The sequence below is a fragment of the Lactuca virosa genome, chromosome 7, assembly GCF_052849685.1.
Source record: "Lactuca virosa cultivar CGN04683 chromosome 7, Lactuca_virosa_CGN04683_v6, whole genome shotgun sequence".
Classification (NCBI taxonomy): domain Eukaryota; kingdom Viridiplantae; phylum Streptophyta; class Magnoliopsida; order Asterales; family Asteraceae; genus Lactuca; species Lactuca virosa.
In genome coordinates, this window is record NC_136432.1 from 246,789,527 (window position 1) to 246,810,553 (window position 21,027).

Consider the following 21,027-nt stretch of genomic DNA (forward strand, 5'->3'; position numbering starts at 1 on the left):
ACTGACAATCTCACACCCAAACTGCTAGCTACAATTAGGCAGGCATGCCTGGGGGTGACACATGTCATAATACCGACGCCTGAAGAATTTCGTAGAGGCCACTAGGTCATATTAGCATGGTTATATGAAACTCACAACAGTATAACTAACAAGTATGTTTACGGGATTAACTCTACTTCAATGGTTTTATTTTAATTAATAAGACTACCATACACTATTTACTCTACAGCTGGTAGTAACCAGGCATTTATATAAGGTTTTCATACAAACATCACTGTGGTTCATTACTTTACTCTACAATTTGTAAATACCAGGTTTTCATACTAAGGTTTTATACAAACACTATTACAGTCCACTACTTTCACTACAACTGGTGGTATCCAGGAATACATACAAGAGTTTTTCATACAAATACAAATACAATACACCGTTTTTCTAACACAAAGTACACTAATATAATATACAAATACAAGAAACATACATGACTACACTGCTATCACTATAGAAAATATTGGATTTTCTTGAGAAACACACTAGGTATTTTCAAAGTACAAAGACAAGTTTTCCAGCACTAAAACATACTTATGAACTCACCAACTAAATGTTGATACACTTTCAAAATCACTTGTATTCTCACGGAACCAGAAGACAGGTACACTCGCAGGGTTTTGAGAAGACGGAGCTTTTAGAGTCGCGTCTTTTACACTTTTGTTATACTTTTGCTGTATACAAACTATGTATCAAACAGATGTAAATACCTTATTTATTTAATGTAATGGTTGTGTTTACTTTGATTACTATGATGCAATTTTTGTGATACTATACATGACGTCCTCCACCCCCGAATGTTTCTGCCGTCTCGGTTTGGGGGTGTGACACTTAATATAAGTGTTATTACTTAAAAGATTAATGTATATTAAATACCTTGTACTATGTGTTAAATATATGTACACTGAATTAAGATAGTGTTGCATCAACAAGGTTGGTATTGAAATTAGATTACAGGGATTATAGTCTTGTCTAATTTTTAAACTATGACGTATAAAGGATAATCAGTTCCAGTTAAGTTGAAGAAATGTGTAGTCATATACTATATTGCGATAATATGGTATAAACAGGAAAATGGTTTTGTAAGTTGACTAAAGCATTATAGTCTTGCCCAATAATGAAATAAGACTTATAAATGATGCTTAGTTCGAGTTAAGTTGAAAGAGTGTTTAGCTATATCCTATAATCTAAAGATATTACATAAACATGAAATTTATGTTTGAAGTTGCTTGTGGTTGTTGTAGCATTGTCTAGTTATAAACTAAGACCTGAAGAGGATGCTTAGTTCAATTAAGTTTGAATATTGGGTAACAGCATATTAAGGGTGTGTGTTGTGACATCCACAAATTTTTTCGGCCAGAAAAGATCGTTTTATTTATGCATATTTTAAACAAAGTTTATTTATAAATGCGAAATTTGTCTCATTAAAAAGTATTTCCAAAGAATGTTTTTCATTGATTTTTATAACTTTTGTGATCTTACAAATAAAACGATCGTATTACGATCTAACATGATTTTCATAGGTAGGATCTTAAGATCCTAGGATCAGGACCTTGACAAACTTACTTAACACAATTAAGACAAAATTCTTTGATGCAATTTTAGCAAAGAACATAATGTTGAGAGTATAAAAGTATAACTTGGGTTGCAACTTCTACACCCAAAGGAAGGTTTCAAGTACATGAGTATTGTATGACAATAAGATCTGTTAAAGAAGGGGCATGAGAGAAAGAAGGGACGTGAGAGAAATGAGAATGCTACGGTGTATGTATGTACATACTGAATGTTGGGTTTTGTTTTTTGTGAAGACAATCATGAATATTAATAACTTAATGTAAGTAAAAAAGAACTAAAAACGTCACATCATCTTTTACAAGCGTAGTCGAACATTTTCTGCAAGATGCTTCTTGTGTCTTGCTCCTTTGGCAGCTTTAGTAGACGAGCCACTTCTGTATATCTGGCATGTTGCCTGAGGAGAGATTCAGGCTTTACATCAGGCTTCATTTCGTGATCAGGCCCTTTGGGTTGTGTTAAGGCCCATTGCATAGCCCAAATCGCCAAAGGCCGCATGTAAGTCAGAGATCTGTATTTCCCATTACTGTTCCAAGCTTCTGGGGTTTGGAAAGAATAACTGCAAGTACCAAAAAAACAGACTTATTAATTAAAATAACTTAATAGAGAAAGTCAGGACTAACGTTTTACAAAAGTTCCCTCTTTTATCTTTTAAACATATAGATGGTTAATTGTTGAAATTTTCATAGGATGTGAGATAATGAAACTTGGTGGAAAAGGTGTAACTTGTCCAACCTGTCATATTTGGATTTTTATTGCAAATAGACCACCATTTTTGCAAAAAGTAGAAAAAAGAATATTATAATTTGTAAGAAAGAGACTCTGGATATATTTTGAAAACTTAAATGAATGAAAGTAGGTTGCTACTAAGTAGACTTACCTAGATCCCTCTTCAGACCAAGCGGTTTCATACACACCACTTGCAGTGTGGAAAGCGGTGTTGATCATGTCTTCATGAAGCATACCAGCAGCAACTGCATAAGTGACTCCGGTCCAAATTTCTCTTGATTGCATACATGAGGTATCGGGTTCTCCAGTGGGTAGCATCCCATTAATAGCTCCACGCTTCCCATTGTTCACTTTTAAAACATTGAAGTTGTAAATCTTCTCCAACGCACTTTTCGCCTTTTCTTCATCAACAATCGGAGAAAGCCCACATGCTCGAGCATACCTACCACAATTCACAACCAATGTTAAATGTCTTAAATGCCATTTTGTAATATCTCGTCTGTTCCTTCATAATTAAATGGAATGGAAGAAACCCATTTGTTTTAGATATTTATTTAATTCTAATCATATAATTTACTATTTACAGAACTAAAAGTTAAACACAATAAAAACTTATAAATTAAATTCATGAAAACATACCACTGTCCAGCCAATTGGATAGCTTGAATTGACGAACTTGCCCTCCCATTACTATCATCATAGTTAAAGTAAGAACCATTCCACAGCTTGTCATACACACTCCTCGCTTTCAAAAACTTGGCCCAAAAATACTCCTCGCAACCCTTATCACCAACTACACCAGCCATAGCAGACGCCGCCTGCAAAGCCGCCACCCACAGCCCACCGGAATACGCACTAACACCCGAAACCGACCACGTATCAAACGTCTGATCAGGGAACCCTTCATTTTCAATCATCCCATCTTCATCCTTATCAAACTGCTCCATGTACGCCATTGCAATATAAACCGAAGGCCAAACAGCTTTCGCAAAAGTCTTATCTCCGGTAGCCACCACGTTTCTGTAAGCTTGGAGGACAAATTTAGGGTTTAGATCTTTCCATTGATCCGTATTGAAGACGTTATAGAAGTTAACTTCAAACCAAGGATCGATCATTCCGATATCATGTGGGACAGCACCTAGGGCTTTTCGTGGGACCCATGTCCCATCGGATAAAAGATTCATTTTACGAGGATCGTGCATCAGGACAGAAGCTGCGAAGTCGCGTTGGAGGCTGAGTTCGAGTTTGGGGAAAAGCATGATTAGGGCGAATGATGCGTAGAAATGGACGTCGTATGTGTTACACATGTGGTATTCTATTCCTTCGTAATACAGAAATTGCCCGATGTTTTCTTCTCCTTCTTGTAGAAGATTTGTACCGAATGCTGAGTTTTTTGATGTTGGTATATGGATTTCATCAAGGACTGAAGTGATTTTTTCAAGAACATTATCATCATTGTCGGATTCATGAGTTATATTACCATTATTAATACTCTGGGGATTCTGTACTGGACCTAGTCCATCTGGAAACATGGATTATGAACATGAACGTGAGCTGCTTTCATTTTATGCAAAGATGATGATTTAAAAAAATAAAAAGATTGGGGTTACCTGTCCAGATTGCTCCCCCTGAGTTGAGATAATATAATTCATTGAAAAGAGTGATTGGGTACCATTCAGGAAGCCTCTTGTCTTCAAGGATAGGCTGTTGCCATGCTTCTATCTGGGCCTCCCAATTACCATGTTCTAAATTTCATACAAAATGAATAATTGGAATTGTTAATAATATATAAAAACAAGTTTCTTGAAATAGCAATGTACTTTAAAATTCTAAAATAGATAAGAATGCATCACCGAGAATAGCATCATGTGCAATTTTTTCAGCAGCATCCCCATGAGTACCATAAAATTTGGTGTAACGCCTGTCACAAAACATCCCTCCTAAGAATCATGCTAGTTTTCACACAACACTAAATGCAAGAAATACCAATGTACTTTCATCTATTTGTTTATCAAAGCATTAGCATCCTACCCCTTTTTCTATTAGAACACCGTATTTTTTTTTCTTATTAACGCATTGTACTTTGAAACTCTACCTAATCATAGCATTCTACTTTAAGTTTTTTTTTTTTTTTTTTTTTTCTTCTTATTAGGACGTTGTACTTTAAAAAAACTACCATATTATAGCTATGAAAATTGCTTTGTATTTGGATGACATTATGATAATTTGGTTGATTTTCAAAGTAGGATCATGTAATAGGACGAAATGAAAGTAAAATGCTATAATAAACATATGAATTAAAGTACATTGTTATTTCTTGCATTTACTCTTTTCATATATTATAAAGTTGTAGAAAATGTTTGGTGACCCACCTATGGTACGTCCTGGCTGGAAAGACAAGTTCCGGACAGTCCCATGCCAATGAGAAGGTGACAGTACGCACAGCCTGAGATGGTATGGTCACAGAAGCTGCAATAGCCGCACCTATACACGACTTTGCTTCTGAGATCATTGGTAGTTGAGAAGAATGAAGGTGATCAAAAGAACCATTCTGAATCATAAAAATTAAGGCTAAATGTAAGAAATGGCAATCTACTTCCATTTATTTGTTTATTATAACATCTTGCTTTCATTTCTACCTATTACAAATTTACAACATTGCACTTTGAAAAATCTATCCCATTATAGTAATGTCATTGCTATAATTGGGTAAAATTTGTCTTTACAAGAAAAAGAAAATTGAAAGTACAGTGTTGTAATAGCCATAAATGAAATTCACATGCTAACCTTTTTAATTTCATTCCACATGTCTTTTGCTGTGAAACCCTTGGACTGTCCAGATGTTATGAAGGATGGGCACTCTGAAACGCGAACATGGTTTGTTTCTTGTGCTGCAATAGCAAAGGTTAACGGGGCTTGCCCATCTGCACTCCTGTAATTGAAATAAATGAAAGTACGTTGCTATTTCTTGCATATGGTACAAATGTAACATCGAACTTTATGAATGAATTAATAAATCAAGGAGAGAGTAGTTTACGCATGATGTAGGAGTACACCATGAACGCCATCTTTCACCCTGATAACAATATTTTTAACATTTATTACAAAGTATATAATTAATAATCCTGAAACCCAATATGGATGTACAATCTGAGGTTAACATGTAAACATCCTTACGCCATTTTTGAATTGGAATGATGACCGGATAATCCAGAGGATCCACCAACAGAATTCTGAAATAAGCGAGAATATCAACTTTTACTTATTTTGTTTTTCTGAAAAACCCTAAATGATGAAAACTTACCTCCCATGTAAATAGCAAAGTGACATCTGCATCTGTGTTTCCGGTGTTTGACAGCTAAGCAAGATTAAAGCCAATGATAAAGATCAATGTCATCTTAATAGACCACATAACAAAAATCTGTAAATAAGGACAGGAGGGTATTCACGTCTTTTGCACAAAAGAAAGATTGAGAGCGAGTCTCTCTCCCACCTTTTTGAATGGGACAAAAATTGTAGTTTTTGTAATGTTATGTTGTGTTCTAGTTCAGGGTCTTGTCATGTCAGACTTTAAGAGAAAAGACATACTGTGTAAGTAAATACTGCTACAGGAAGGCTGCTTTCTTTATAATTATGAGGGATAATTGGGGAAATCTGACGACAAACTATTTTGAGGTCCGGATCAGGTTCACCTACATAACAGAAAAAGGGTTGGTCAATGATGAAAGTCAAACTTAGACCAATGGTCAACTTTGGGAATGAAGAAGATGAGAATTACCATCATAAACTGTCCAAGCCCTTGGGTATAATGCATGGTATGTTGATTTCTCTCCACTAAAATTCCAGTCCCAAGATCCAATCCCATCGACCGAACTCTCTCTGTTAATTTCACATTATCTTCGGTTTCACTTTCATTCATTCTTACATATAGAACAAGATTCTCATAATGAGAAAACAAAAACAAATGTATTCTTATCAATCTTAGAGTCAAACTTTGGGTATTCAAAATCTATAAAATAAAATTTATCCAAGATAAAATAGTGATTTTGCTAGTTGGAGTGTAAGTAAAAGATTTAGTAGTCTAAAATCTAAATTAGTGTTTCTACATAATACTATATTTTCTTAACTTCCACATAATTTATAATTATTTTGGGACACGAAAAAAATTGCTTACTTTAGCAGTTTTGGATTTGGTGGGCAGAGGACAGTGGAGGTCTTGTTTCCGTTTGGTCTTGAGACAAATATCTGCACAATGTCATAAAGTAAATAAGATATCATTTACGAATATTAAAGTGATGAATATCTGTTCAAAAGAAGAAAAAACTTACAGAAAATTGATTTGCTAAAACTGGTTTATCTTCACATGTTTTAGGAAAGAGTTGCCAACGCAAAAACTCGCCTTTATATGTCCTTCCAATGCTACCTGCACTGCCAGATGTGTTTTTTCAAATAAAATGACCAAAAGAAAAAGTTGTGATTATCAATTTATCATACAAAAGTTTAATGAGCTTACCCAATACCACCTAAAGGAACACCATAACAAGAAGAAAAGTAGTGTTTCTTGAAAGGGTCCACAAAAGTTCCCTGAAACCAATACAATATATAAATAAGTCACTGAATTAGTGCATTTGATTATTATTATAATACTAGTGAGAGAAATAATTATATTAACGAGTTAGAAAAATACATTTCCGTTTCCCTTTGAAGCATCTTCTCGTAACCAAAGCCATAAGCGATATATTAATGGAGCCTATGCAAATAAAAAAAACAACTTCAAAAATCCAATAAATGACCTGAGTTTGTTGCTACAGACAAAATACTGATAAAGTGAAGAGTATTGATTTCGATAAAGACTCTTTCACTTTAATTTTATGATTGGTAAAGCATACATACCAGACGAATTACTTCTGAGATCTTTATGCCAAACTGTGAAAGGGGAATTGCCTCGGTGTTGAGTTTCCTATTCCATGTAAGAGATGCTGGTTTTGCTGGATCAACCTTACCCTAGAGAAAGAGAGAGATACCAGGACAGATCTAGTCAAATTCAGTAAAAACTTCAATTTAACTTCTGAGGAATCTAATCATGGTTAATTTCTAGTGTTTTCCAGAAGTAAAATTTACTTGAAACACAATTTACAAATGTAATGCAGGACAATGATTTACAGACAAATGAAAAGAATAACAGAATAGAAGCATTATTATCCGTGTACCTTGATATCATTCGAATTAGAATCTTCTCTATCAGCATCATATTTATTTGCTGTCATTTCCCTGAAAGAAAAAAAAAAAAACACAGGTAAGAAGCTTAACTACAATTTCGGAATTTCCACAAACTCAGCAGTAGTGCTGAATGCTCTGATACGAGTGTTTATTGCCATAACCAGTACGAAGATTCAAATACAACGAACTGTAAGTAATAAAACAAAATTTAGTTGAAAAAAATCCTCCAAACAAAACACAATCGACGATTATAACATATTTTGAAAAATCAATGTCAAATTTTCAACGGAAAACTTAAAGTTGACGTAACCTTGATTCTCCGATGTGGAAAGGAAAAACCACAGGCGGAATTGTTTGCGGTAGAAAACAAATTTCAATTTGAGAAGCATATATTTGGCAAATCAAACTTATTAGCAATTAATTAATCAATTAAGAATTTCGTTTTCAGCATTCAAGTGAAAGAATCAAACCGTGATTAGTTTCAGTGATGAACTTCACGAACCCTACCCACGTTGTGACTTGTGAAGAAACGATACAGCAAAGGTTTGCTGGTGATATTGATGTAGAGACCCTCTCTATTATGCTTAACTGGCAACTTGAAAATAAGAATAAACAATATGGTGTAGCTGCCTCTGGTTTATATATAAAAACCACTGTATCAACTTTTGAACTCTGAACTCTTTTACTAATTTACATAAGTTGTCCTTGACTATTCATCATTGTACAACTTTGGTCTTGAAGTTTTATTTATTACTTTTTCAGTCTAATTTTGTTTTTTTCTTTAAACAATTCCTTCGTTCACTTCAATGGGACTCTATTAAAACAATAATGTTTTATCAGGGTAACAATTGTACCCCTAACATCGTTTGATGTTCGGTTCTCAAGTGAACCTGCAGTTGCGACCATCAAAATCATTAAATTGTAAATTGCAGTGAAAACACGTAAATTTGGTGGATTTTAGATTTTATTTTTTTATGTATATTAGAAATTAATTATATATGACATAAACTAGATAAAATTGATTTATAAACAGATATTGTAACCCTCTTAACATGGTATATATTGCTCGATATAAGCAAATTCAAAAATTAGACAAATAACATCAACACATATAAGTAAATGGATGAATAGATGAGTTTTGTAGTTCACTTCAACTTAAAGAAGGTTCAAGAAGAGTTTAGGTGGGCAAACGATATAAAAAAGTCATTGTAATTAGCTTTTTCTTCTTAAATAAGTCACCCTTAACTTATTATTTTCAATCAAATCAATCATAACTTATGAGATTTGAACGCTCGTTTTAAATCACAACGAATTTAGCAAGCACACGACTTAACTACATGGCCAAAATAGACTTATGATGTTTCATGTTGATAAAGTATCAGTATAATAACATATAAATGTATTTGGAAAACTTGTGAAAAAAAACATCTTAACTTTGTATATAATTATTTCAAATGATTAAGATCAAATAAGAACTCAAATTTCTAAAAAACCTAAGATTCTTTTTTCTCAGTAATATTTTTCAATCAAAACACCATCAAATGTGCACTAATGTACCGATTTGAAGATTTTGAAAAAAATAAACCTAAGATTCTTTTTTCCCAGTAATAAACTAACTTCACACCTTAATTATTTTGACTAGACTAAATTGGACGTTCCTTGTCTATAATTCTTTCCAAAAAGATTTTGGGTACATGAGTCTCATATATTTGTTTCGCTTAATAGTTAAGCAAAATTTAAAAAGTATTAAATGCCAAATAACTTTTGTCAAATTTCTATTAAAATAATATGGTGTTTGACCCTAGCAATTAAATCAATAATTACGTTTAACAAATTATAATATATCGAAAATAATTAATAAATTGTGAACTACTTACCAGGACTAGTCTTGATGGTTTAAATATTCTCAAATGCTCTTGACGAGTCAGGAAATAATGGTTCTTATCGTTATTATCAATTTTTTATTTTTAAATAAATATATAAATACATATATAACATAATAAAAAAAATGGACCAAAAAAAAAATTAAGCCTTGTGCAGCTGCCCACTTTGTCCCTCACTTCGCGCCCCATGCTACTTACAATCCATTTTATTAATTAATAACAACAATAACAGTATTTTTCTACCATCTAAATTATGAATAAGAAAATATTAGAAATATATATTTATTTTTATTGGAGATTTAGGAAGTGTTTAATATGTATGCTGAAAATGATTAGCTATATCTAATAAATTATGTTGTACAAGATATTTCTGGATTTGTTTTTGTCTTCTCGAATGTATTAATATTAACTAGCTGTGGTACCCCGCTCTGCGGGGTTCAGTTTTGATCGTAGTTTTATTTATGTATTTTTTGGTATATGTTTTAATGGATATTTTATTTTTGCAACGTAAAAAATAATGAGGTCAAGTGGAATGATTAGGGTGCGGTAATTGCAGCCGATTTGGGTAGGTAAGCATGTTGAAGGTGGCAAGTGAAACGTCATCTACGTCAGCGGTAGCATTAAGTGCAGGAAGGTAATCGTCATGGAGGGCAATCTGGCTTCTATAAGATCCGTAAAGGGATTACCCTTTATTCCAGATATCTCCTTTTTTGTACACATTGCTTTCGAACGTCAGTGCTACAAATCGAGCAGGAAGAAACATGAAGCCGCAGGAAATGGAAAAGATCATCAAGGTTCTAATCAAGCAAGCGGAAGAGGAGGTAACTGCATTGGCAAATGTTGAAAACGATTTCTTTCTGAACCAACAAACAAAAGCTGAAATACAGGCGGATATGAACCGGGGACCTAGGTATCTTAACTATCTGCGGATGGAGAAGCTACTCATTGATAGCACATATGAAGCATCGAAAGCTATCCAAACCATCTATAAACTGAAGAGGGAAGCAGAGATGAGAATGGAGGAACTGAGGAAGGAGCTGAAGAAACTACCAGAGGATGATGGAACTTATGTGGATTAAGGTAATAGTTTTATGGAGGTAGTTGTTATGGTGTTTTGTTTTAGGATGTGAATGGTCTTTTGGGGTTGTAAATGGGTATGGTCGTATGTTGTCTGTTTTGGAAATGGTGTTTCTTTGGTTTTTGGTTTCTTGTGTATTGGTAATGGGTTGGGAACCGTATTTGTCATGGTCATATGTAATGTAATGCTTTTATGTTTTAAGGAATGGAAGTGATAATTAGTAGTTTACATGTAGTCTTTGTAGATTAAGGATATTTGTGTGAAATGTGTTTTGTTTTGGTGTTTAAGGATAATGTTGATTCTGTTGTACGTTTATTGTTGTAGTTTTGTTTACCAATACATGTAGTCTTTGTAGATTAAGGATATTTGTGTGAAATGTGTTTTGTTTTGGCGTTTAAGGATAATGTTGATTCTATTGTACGTTTATTGTTGTAGTTTCGTTTAGAGTAATGTTGGAAAATGGGTTGAATGGAGTTTGGATTGTGTTGTTAGCTTCCAACATTGAGACCATCTAACTGTAAGTGTGTAAGTTGGGTCCCCATCTATGTATCATTAATATTATATACTTTTTGTCAATAGTAGCATGTTTTGGTTATGAGTTCAAGTAGTTTTTGGGTTTTAGGGTATTGCAGGTTTATATGTTGTCAATTATAACAAACTAAGATTGATTCTAATTTAATGAAATCGAGAAAAAAAAACGTGTTGTCTTTCTGAGGGTGTGGATGTGTTGTGTGGTAAGAATATAAAGAACAAAAAAAAGCTACCAAAAGTAGTAAAAGTGGTATTCTAGTAAAATAGCATTCCAAATTATTTATATACATATTGGCGATACATTATAGGTAATGGGTATTTTAGCTGGGTCCATAATTATGGTTCTAGTAGACTGATTTCTATCTATTCAAGGCATACATAAGTGGTACATTTCATAAAGCTTATAGCATCCAAAGTTGCATAGTTAACATTTTGGTACAAAATGTTATGTTGTTTACATACAAAAGCAGTGAAAGTGTTTATGGAACATCTGATACTAACTACAAACAGACGGGACACATTGATGACAAACAAAATAAGGGATGATTCCATCTATTTTTTGCGGCTTCGCTTTGTGTCCGTTGATGGTGTTGGCTCATCTGTATCCAACAGAGAGGATGTGTTAGAAAACATAAAGGTATAATAGGTAATAATTTGGTTTATGTGTATACCAGTGGTGCTGTATAACAGAGCACGTGTGCTGCGGGTGACAGACATTGTAGATTCAGGTGTGTTTTGTTGCATTGTTGGCCTTGTTGTGGGGACCTGTGCTGGAGTTGTTGGAACATTTGTTTGTGATATAGAATTCAAGCTTTCAATGTCCACAATTATGAAACGTAAATTGTCCCGAGCGGATGCCTTTAGGATTTGAACTGACATGTTCTTTGTTTGCCCTTTCTGCTGAGTAATAAAGGGTGGAAGTGTTTTCTTGTCGATGGTGTTGTTTGCTATAAGATTTTGAAGGGTAGAGTTGAGTAGTTTCTGACATGAGGTGTCGGATATGATTGCTGATATTGTGTCCGTTGTGTCACTTAGTGTTAGGTTGAATCTGTGTTTGTTTTTAAAATAAGTTTGTTACCTCATAGTATACAGCATAAACGGTTTTAATGTAGATTGAAGTGTACTTACGAAAATATTGGGTTTTCAATGACAGAGTGTGCACTGCAGTACCATTGTGGGCCCCGTTTGTGAATGGGATCTCTACAAGTTGGACATAGAACCTGATACCAATTGTCTTGAAACTGAATATCCATGATTGATGCTTTGATCAAAAAGGTTTTATCCTGCAACCAGATGGTTGTGCTGTTAGTGAAATTTTTTTGTCAATATTATTCAATGAAATTAGATAGGAAGATGTCATGTAACATAACCAGTAAGTCCGATCGTTTTCTTGTTTTGATATCCTGCAATGTAATTGGTATTCTAGATGGAATAGAAATTGGTCTTTGTGGTCCACGGAAACTGAAATCAGATAGTCATTTGGTTAACAATAGTTTTATTCAAGAAATCTGATGGTTATAGATGAGAAATATGTCATACATATCAAGAAGTGCTGCTGTTTCTGGTATTTCTGGATTTATGTATACATGGGTGGCAGGTGATGATCCATGGCGCAATGTTCCTAGGATTAAAAACAGGATTATATTCATTAATAAGAATTATTATGGCATGGTAGTAATTTTTTTTGTAACTTTCAGATTGGAAGTGCCATACCTGCAGAAGTGGAAGCTTTTAGGTTTGTAACAACAACAACTATAATCGCAGGCAGCGGGATGAGTAGATCGCGGTTGAATTTTGTTGGGACTGTGATGCATTCATTCCATAGGTTTATTGGAAGTTCATTGCCACTACATGTTTAATCTATGATGTTACTACCTGATGGAAGTGTAATGTATACTTAATATATGTTCCATGATATTGCAGTTACCTGTTGTCTGTTAGGAGGAGGAAAACATATGGCTCATCATCTTGTTTTCTGCAGTCTTTGATTTTTGATAGAACACCAATAAAATCTAAAAAAGTAATTAATGTTATTATGTGAGTAATATGTATGATATAGAATGAAATAGGGATCTGTATACCTGGATAGTAAGGTGGTTTTTCTCCAAGTTCCATGAGATGCGATTTTGTCACAAACCGGAACCAGTGTTTTGGTATTGTCATTGTATCTGGAAGTTGTTTGATGACTGAAATGAGACCAACTTCAATGTAGAAATCATTCTCTAATACCTTCTGGTGCCTATCAAGTTCTGGACAGCTGTATTCAGAGATCGTGTAGCAATCGAATAATTTGAATACTGATTCAATATAAGCTTGACTGGTACGTTGTCCAAGAATTTGTATTGCATCTCCCTATAGAATTAATTAAGTATTAAAGTATAGGCATAATAACTGTTTTTTGTATATTTATGTTTTGTGTATATGTTTTGTACACTTACAAATCTGTCAACAGCTAAGTACCATGTCTCGTATCGACGGATATTATTCTTCCATTTGCGGATGATTCTTACTTGTAAAGGAGCTCCAACACCTTCGTACTTCAGATCGGATATACTACACATGACTACTGTGTCTTCACTGTTAGGAAAATAGGGATAAATGGAGGTAAAAATGTTAGGTATTACATACAGTATGCATCGACGCTTGTTTGGAAAATAGTTAAAGCTATGTAACTAATAGTGATGTGAAATTTATATTTTAGGTTGTTATGGGTATTATGGACCTGTTTGTGGATTACATTGCGTAGCAGATCTTTGTACACAATGTTTTTTGTCTCTGTGGGTATCAGATGTTCATTTCTTTCTATAATAATTTTTATAGATGCAGGTGATGTTGCTCTGGAGAAAGCTACATATAATTGCCCATGTGCAAAAATTGGTTGAGATAGATAAACTCCAATTTTTTTTAAAGACTGTCCCTGGCTTTTATTGATTGTTATTACATAACAGATTTTGACTGGAAACTGTTTTCGTGAAAAACTGAATGGCAAATCGGATGGTGTGTGTATGAATTTTATGCGAGGAATGTATACACGTGTTCCGATATAAGTTCCAGTCATTATAGAAGCCTCAATTATGGTTGGGAGAAGTTGTGAAACAATCAACTGAGTACCATTACATAATCCCTCCTTTTGATTTATGTTTCTCAATAACATAATCGATGTTCCTTGTTTCAAGTGAAGTGCATGAGGTGGGATTCCTGGAAATATTAATTCATTCAGGTACTCTGTGGGATATAGGTCTTCTAGATCAGACGTGTGTTTTCCATTTGGCTGCATTGAATCTGTACTGTTATATACTAAACCGGAAGCTGTGATAGTTTTCAGGATCATGCTGTTTATCTTATCTGCCACTTCATTTGTAGGACAGACAATCGCCCTTTCTGAAAGGTCTTTGGCAGTTGGGTTGGTGAGTATACAATCTCCATACACAAACTGTATAAGATGTTGTAACGCATTTGGTCCAGGCGGGATCAACAGCGAATCTGGAATTTGAACCCAAGATGTGTTGTCTGGATCATCTGTATCTGGACATCCAAGCAAACCATCTCCAATGTTGAGAAGCCAAGTGGCAAAATCTGTTGTTGATATTATGTGTGCCTCTGCATCTGTATTCGAAAGTAAACGCATATTTTCCGTAAGCATTCTAACTTCAAAAAGAGGCCATAGATATGATTTTGGTAGTGTAAGCGCCGTTATCTCAGAACGTGTGCTTTTAGGGACAACCGGAAGTGTTTGTCGAAAGTCACCACCAAGGAGGACAGAAATACCACCAAATGGTTTTTGCTTACAATCTAAAACATCTCGTAGTGACCTGTCGAGAAATTCAAAACATCTTCTGTCACTCATTGGTGCTTCATCCCATACAATAAGTGATGTATGACACATGAGATCACCTAACATTGTTCTCTTTTTTATATCACAGGATTTTTTGTTTGTCAGGTCTATTGGAATCTTAAATCTTGAATGTGCAGTTGTTCCAGATAGAAGTAGTAATGATGCTATTCCAGATGCAGCAACAGCCAGAACCACTTTCCTAATTGATCTAAGATAAGAAAGAATCGTAGTCCATAGAAAAGTTTTGCCTGTGCCACCGTGACCATAGACAAACATCAATATTTGTTTCTTATCTTCAATGCACCTAGTAACTGTTTGATAGATTGACATCTGCTGTTCATTTAATCGTGGCAGAAATTGATTAAGTACTTTGTGTAGTTCTTCTCTATTGTAAGCCATTTCTTCAAGTAAGAGTCGATTATCAATCACAGGAAGGATATCAGATGATGGCATCGGTAAATCAAAATCATGTAACGATCTTGAAGGGACGGAAGAACGAAGTGTATCCTCTAAACTGTGAAGCAACTGCTGTGTTATGAGATCATCCTTGAAAGACAAAGACCTATCCAATATTCTGGTTTTCATTGTGTACAGATAATCATCGCACATCTTTTCATGTGCCACTTCCCATAAGAGGCGTGGATTACTTACCTCACAAAAAAGCAGCATGTGACAGAAAAGGGATCGCAGTTGTGCCGAAGTCGCCCAGACCGAAGCTTCAACGAATGCGTTCATCCACTCGGTGTCATCTCTAATTATTCCTAATGCATTGCACGCACTTCTGTAGGTTGGATGGACAATGTTGGAAACGGTACGTAGATCTTCAAATGATTTGCAACCCTTCTGATGAGAAAGTAACATTCTCAGATAAAACAGTTCACCAGACGATGGATGAACAAAGACAACCCGGCCAACCATTTTTGATGTGTCATCAGCCCTACGTTCCCACGATTTAGAAGGACCATCCCATTTGTAATACTTTGGATAGTCAACATATGTGACATCGTGACCAGACGAATCTATTGCATTGCTCTCAAACCATGCAAGAAGGGTTGTTCTAGAAGCATTTGGGTTGGACAAAACTTCTTGTATTGTGATCTCTTCGTTAAACACAATATGCTGCGTGTTTTCTGTATGAACAGACAGAATCTAAACAGGTGGGTGTCGGTGATGTATGTGAAAATCAAGAATACGCCATGCCGCCTCATGTGGACAGATGTATCTTCCATCTATGAAATTCTGAATTTCATTTACAAAACAGGATTCCTTTTCTTTTCCATCCACTTTATTATTTGTCACAACACTTGGGCCACCTCTATCTTGTGTTTCAGTTTTTTCTAGTGCATATCTAACACGATCTGCTCCTTTGGAAATGTACTTGAAGAGATACTTTATCATCATGTTCCATCCACAGTACTCAACGTTAATATGTGCATCAAACCGAGAACATAACCTTTTGTTATAGGGTACGATATACCCATTATCATTTGGAACCCCACGTGGTGTTATGTGTTTTGCTGCTGAAGATCGTTTGTAACGCACATAACCATCAGTATCAAAGAATGTAGAATCGAGAAACGGCTTTGGAAAATGTTTCTTGCATTTGCCATCCTTCATACATGGAGCTCTTTCATTTAGTGGACCATATGGACCATGAACCATGCACGCAGTAATTGTTCTATACAATGCAGGTTCCGCAACCGGATCTGGCAATTCAGCAGTTATATATGTATCTACAACTTCAGCATGGCGTATTTTAGATGAACTATTTACCCATAATAACGTATGACAATGTGGAAGACCTCTCTTTTGAAACTCAATTGTATACAAATCTGTCAACATAATTATACTTGTTAAATTAAAAAAAAATGCACTTTGTTTTATGGTAGTGATATGCACATCAAATTTAGGGTGTATGAAATACAGGAAGATCGAAGATAAGAATAAAACAATGTAATTTAATATGGATTGAAAAACAGAATTGTAAGAATCTGAGATGATATGAAAATACAAACTACTTATCCACTTTTAGAAAAAAGAGTCAGTATTTGTAAACCATTGAATTAAAAAAGAAATGAGGATAAGGGAATCTAATTGAATACAAATGCAAGGATATAATTATCACATTCTTACATGACATATGTATACAAACCATTTAAATACTGAAAAGAAAAAAACATATAAAAACGGTAAACCATTGAAACGAAAATGGATGATAATGCAAGAAAACAGGTAGCTGTAGATGAAAGACGATAGACTCCTGTATCTTCATTCCAATTATTTGTAACATGTATGTTTTATATGCTGCACGCTGTTTTTATACTTACAGGACTGCCTACAAAAAGTTATTCATTAAAATCCCCGTAGATACTAATTTTATAGATAAAAAATTTTTATGGAAACAAATTTTTACCAAACTCGCCTTGCATAGCGTGTATATAGTTAAAAATATAGATTGTAAGATTTTTGGACGAAGATGCCCCTGCATACTATTCTTAAAAAAAATATATATATTTTAAGAACTTTGTACCAAATTGCCTCTAGATTCTACTTTTATACTCCAAAAAAAATTTATCTTAACAATTTTTGACTAAAACGCCCCTGCATAATCTTTCTATAGCTAACAAAGTTTCAACCTAACAATTTCCAATCACACAACAGTGGCATATAATTATATTTGTCTCATTTACGTGTCACAATAAAGAGTAAGAAATAAGCAAAATAATCATGAAAATTGAACAACTAATAAGATATTTCAACCAAAAATAATCTCAACTAATAATAGATTTCAAGTCATAGGCAAACAAAATAGCTTACATGCATCAACATCACCGAAAGTCCTATCTCGTTTCAAGAAGTCCACAAAAGCATGAACCTTCAGTTTAAAAACCCTTGCAATGATATCTGCCCTGCTATTTGGATCCTTCTCGTGATATCTATCCATGTATCGTCTTATCTCTGGCCATTTTACATTGCATGTGAAAGTTATGAAATATTGTGGGTTACCATAAACTCTACATATGGCCAGTGCGTCCTGATAGTGACTATACATGTACCGGGGACCTCCTATAAAAGAGGTTGGCAAAAATACTCGTTTGCCTACAAACCGACCCTCCCTGTCCCCCTTTGAAAGCGCATCGTATAGCCCACTAACATACTCAGAACGAAGACTGTCCTGATGTTTAGAAATGTAGTCCAACCGTGCACCCTCAATACAAGTGTATGCATCCACGAGATACTGTTGAAAGAGGCGGGAGGCACTTAAAATTGGAGACCATATTCCCTGTCGAGCATGCATCTGATATGCATAGTACATGTTAACTGTGAGGTTCCGAGCATTGACACCAAGTTCATTTCTCAATTTCAACTGTGGAGACCAACCATCTTCACCATATGGAAACAAAATTGGATATTGCACGGGCATGTAACAGGGATGAAGCTTGCTAATACGCTGTGGCCGGCCAGAATTAGAATGGACTACAATATCATAGGCACTGCAATTACTGTCATCACCACTAACAATGCAACCTAAGGATCCCGGTGAAGGGAGATCATATCTGCGATCCGGAACATTGCTGAAGAAAGGAACAAAATAAGAACTTATATTTTGCTGCTCTGCAATATCTTTTGCAGTCTTGAATGTTCGTACATATTCATTGTTCTGAGAAAAAAACAAAACCAGAAACAACACTATACTTGCACCCATATTTGGTTTCCTTGGACCATCAAAAACCTTCAACCTGTTATCAACTTCATTTTCTGTGTCAAATAAGTAAAGCTGAAGAAACCGTGGTCCTTTCTGAGGGTCTGGACACAGGGAACCAATTTTATGACTAATTTGTCCTGAAATCTTAAACACAAAAGACCCTCGACCATCATTGACATCATCATCAACATCCGCTCCAAAAGATGTCATAGAGAACATACTATTATAAGCTCTAATCTCCCGTAAAAAATGGTCGTTAGTAAAAAGGGCCATAAACTCATCCGACATTGTAGAAGGATAGGGAAGAACAACCGAACCACTTCTACAACAACGATGATATCTTGGATGCTGAGGAGCAGACATTTTCAAATATCTTTCTCCAAGCCAGAAAAAAGCACCACAAAAACCGCACACTGCATCACAGTCGCCACAGTCTACATATTCAGGGAGAGCACATAAACCATCCGTCCGTCGATACAACCGACGACGAACGTTTCTACCGTCAGTAAGAGAAGGCGAACTGGAAGAGGAAGCAACATCACCGCAACGATGATTCTTGCGAGAACCCATATCAACACAAATAAAAGAAGAAAAACCCCCAAATGCAATAACATAAAGAAGAAGAACAAACGAATCAAAAGTAAATAAACAGAAGCAGCTCTTACCTGAAATGAGAAGTAGAGACGGAAGGCAATAATCGGGAACAACTACCGGAGATAGCGAGGCAAAATGGATATACATGGAAAACAGTAAGCAGCATGCAGGATGATAAACACATGTATAGATCATAATAAAATGTACAAAAAAACCCCAACACAATTACCTACGAACAAAAAATGATCATAATAAAATGTACAAAAAACCCCAACACAATTACCTACGAACAAAAAATTTCGTTGGCAAGAGTCAAAGGGCTAATTTTGCCAAAAACACAGGAGTTTACTATTCATCTTTTAAGACAAGTTTAATATATATATAATAATGCCATAATTCGGTTGTTTACCTTTTTGACAAAAATAAAAAAATAAATTATATATATATATATATATATATATATATATATATATATATATATATATATATATATATATATATATGGAAAAGTTCAATAGATAACCATTATTAATCAAGGAACCAATCCAAAGCGTCGGAATTTAAAGCGATCAACGGCAAAAGGAAGGGTTGTAAAATTTTATAATGGACGCACATATACCGGATTATAACAAAACTCACTTCCTTTTTTTCATTTAAAATTTTTTTTAGGCCAAGTTTTTTATCGAAAAAAAAACCGAATATACCGTTGTTCACGATTTTTCGTCCTCTTTCCATAGAGATCGATGATGATATATAAAAAACGAACTTTTTTTTTTTCGAAAAAAACCCACTTAATTTTCTTAGTTTTTTCAATATTTAAGTTTATTTTTATCAAAAAAAACTAATTATACCAAAAAATATTAATTTTTTGTACTCTATTAATAAACATCAACACCGATAAAAAAAAAACCTCGAATAGTGTAGATTCACATTGTGAATCTAAACTGTAAATATTTCATTTTTTAACATTCACAATATGAAAAATCTCGAACAGTTCAGATTCACATTGTGAATCTGAATTACTATTATGCACATTGTGAATCTGAGAATGTTCACAAAAAAAAAACCTCGATCAGTGTAGATTCACACTGTGAATCTAAACTGTAAATATTTCAAATTTTAATATTCACAATGTGAAAAAGCTCCGATCAGTTCAGATTCACACTGTGAATCTGAGTTATTATTATGCACACTGTGAATCTGAGGAGGTTCACAATGTGAATCTGAACAGGTTTACAATATGAATCTAAACAGGTAGGCTTTATCTTCCCATCCTTAATGTCCTGCAAGTATTTGGGGCAGCTTTGTTTCCAGTGCCCTTTTTCATGACAATGGAAGCACTCTGCTTCCTTTGGATTGGAAGAAGGTTTAGTAGAACCACCTTTGGTTCCACTAGAAGAGGATCCATCATGGGAATTTCCCTTGTGGCTCTTAGAAGGAGCCTTCCTCTTCTTTCCTTTCCCATGTCCAATTGCCAGAACAAGGGTAGCAGCAGTAGGAGTGGGTACAACATACTTTCCTTTCAAATTACTTTCTGCAGTTATTAGTAGGCCTTGAAGCTTGCTCAGAGTGAATTCCTCCTTGTTCATATGATAAGTCATTCTGAACTCATCATAACAAGGAGGCAAAGAGTGTAGGATGATGTCAATAGCCAACTCTTCATCGAAGTTCACATTCAACTTCAACAAGCGATCCACAAACCTTTGCATCTTTTTCAAGTGGACCGTGATGGACTCTCCATCTTTCATTTTGGTTGTAATCATGGAGGCAATGATTTCATACCTTTCCTGCCGAGCACTTTGATGGTACCTTTCCATCAAATCTTGGTGCA

The 21,027-nt window shown here is 34.7% G+C and overlaps 2 protein-coding genes and 1 long non-coding RNA gene across 3 annotated transcripts; 1 reads left to right on the forward strand and 2 right to left on the reverse strand.

The window, feature by feature from the left end:
* Nucleotides 1-1,634: 1,634 nt before the first annotated feature.
* On the reverse strand, nucleotides 1,635-8,170 carry LOC145123369 (uncharacterized). The gene is made up of 19 exons (XM_079058583.1): nucleotides 8,040-8,170; nucleotides 7,560-7,620; nucleotides 7,243-7,353; nucleotides 7,037-7,099; nucleotides 6,863-6,933; nucleotides 6,678-6,777; nucleotides 6,524-6,594; nucleotides 6,128-6,228; nucleotides 5,938-6,041; nucleotides 5,654-5,707; nucleotides 5,527-5,582; nucleotides 5,387-5,425; nucleotides 5,137-5,281; nucleotides 4,722-4,900; nucleotides 4,203-4,270; nucleotides 3,960-4,094; nucleotides 2,989-3,871; nucleotides 2,501-2,791; nucleotides 1,635-2,179 (listed from the first exon to the last, which is right to left on the reverse strand). The coding sequence occupies exons 2-19, from the start codon at nucleotides 7,614-7,616 to the stop codon at nucleotides 1,912-1,914; spliced, it is 2,796 nt and encodes a 931-aa protein (XP_078914709.1). The 5' UTR covers nucleotides 7,617-7,620; nucleotides 8,040-8,170; the 3' UTR covers nucleotides 1,635-1,911.
* On the forward strand, nucleotides 4,800-5,389 carry LOC145123370 (uncharacterized). Its single transcript, XR_013715111.1, has 2 exons — nucleotides 4,800-4,926; nucleotides 5,190-5,389. It is a non-coding gene; the product is annotated as an uncharacterized LOC145123370 (long non-coding RNA).
* Nucleotides 8,171-11,613: 3,443 nt separating the features above from the next.
* LOC145127690 (uncharacterized) lies at nucleotides 11,614-19,343 on the reverse strand. Its single transcript, XM_079062839.1, has 12 exons — nucleotides 17,714-19,343; nucleotides 16,090-16,728; nucleotides 14,025-16,026; nucleotides 13,500-13,638; nucleotides 13,143-13,413; nucleotides 12,989-13,073; nucleotides 12,775-12,908; nucleotides 12,601-12,682; nucleotides 12,432-12,522; nucleotides 12,190-12,344; nucleotides 11,733-12,109; nucleotides 11,614-11,660 (listed from the first exon to the last, which is right to left on the reverse strand). The coding sequence occupies exons 1-12, from the start codon at nucleotides 19,341-19,343 to the stop codon at nucleotides 11,614-11,616; spliced, it is 5,652 nt and encodes a 1,883-aa protein (XP_078918965.1).
* Between the last annotated feature and the right edge of the window lie 1,684 nt (nucleotides 19,344-21,027).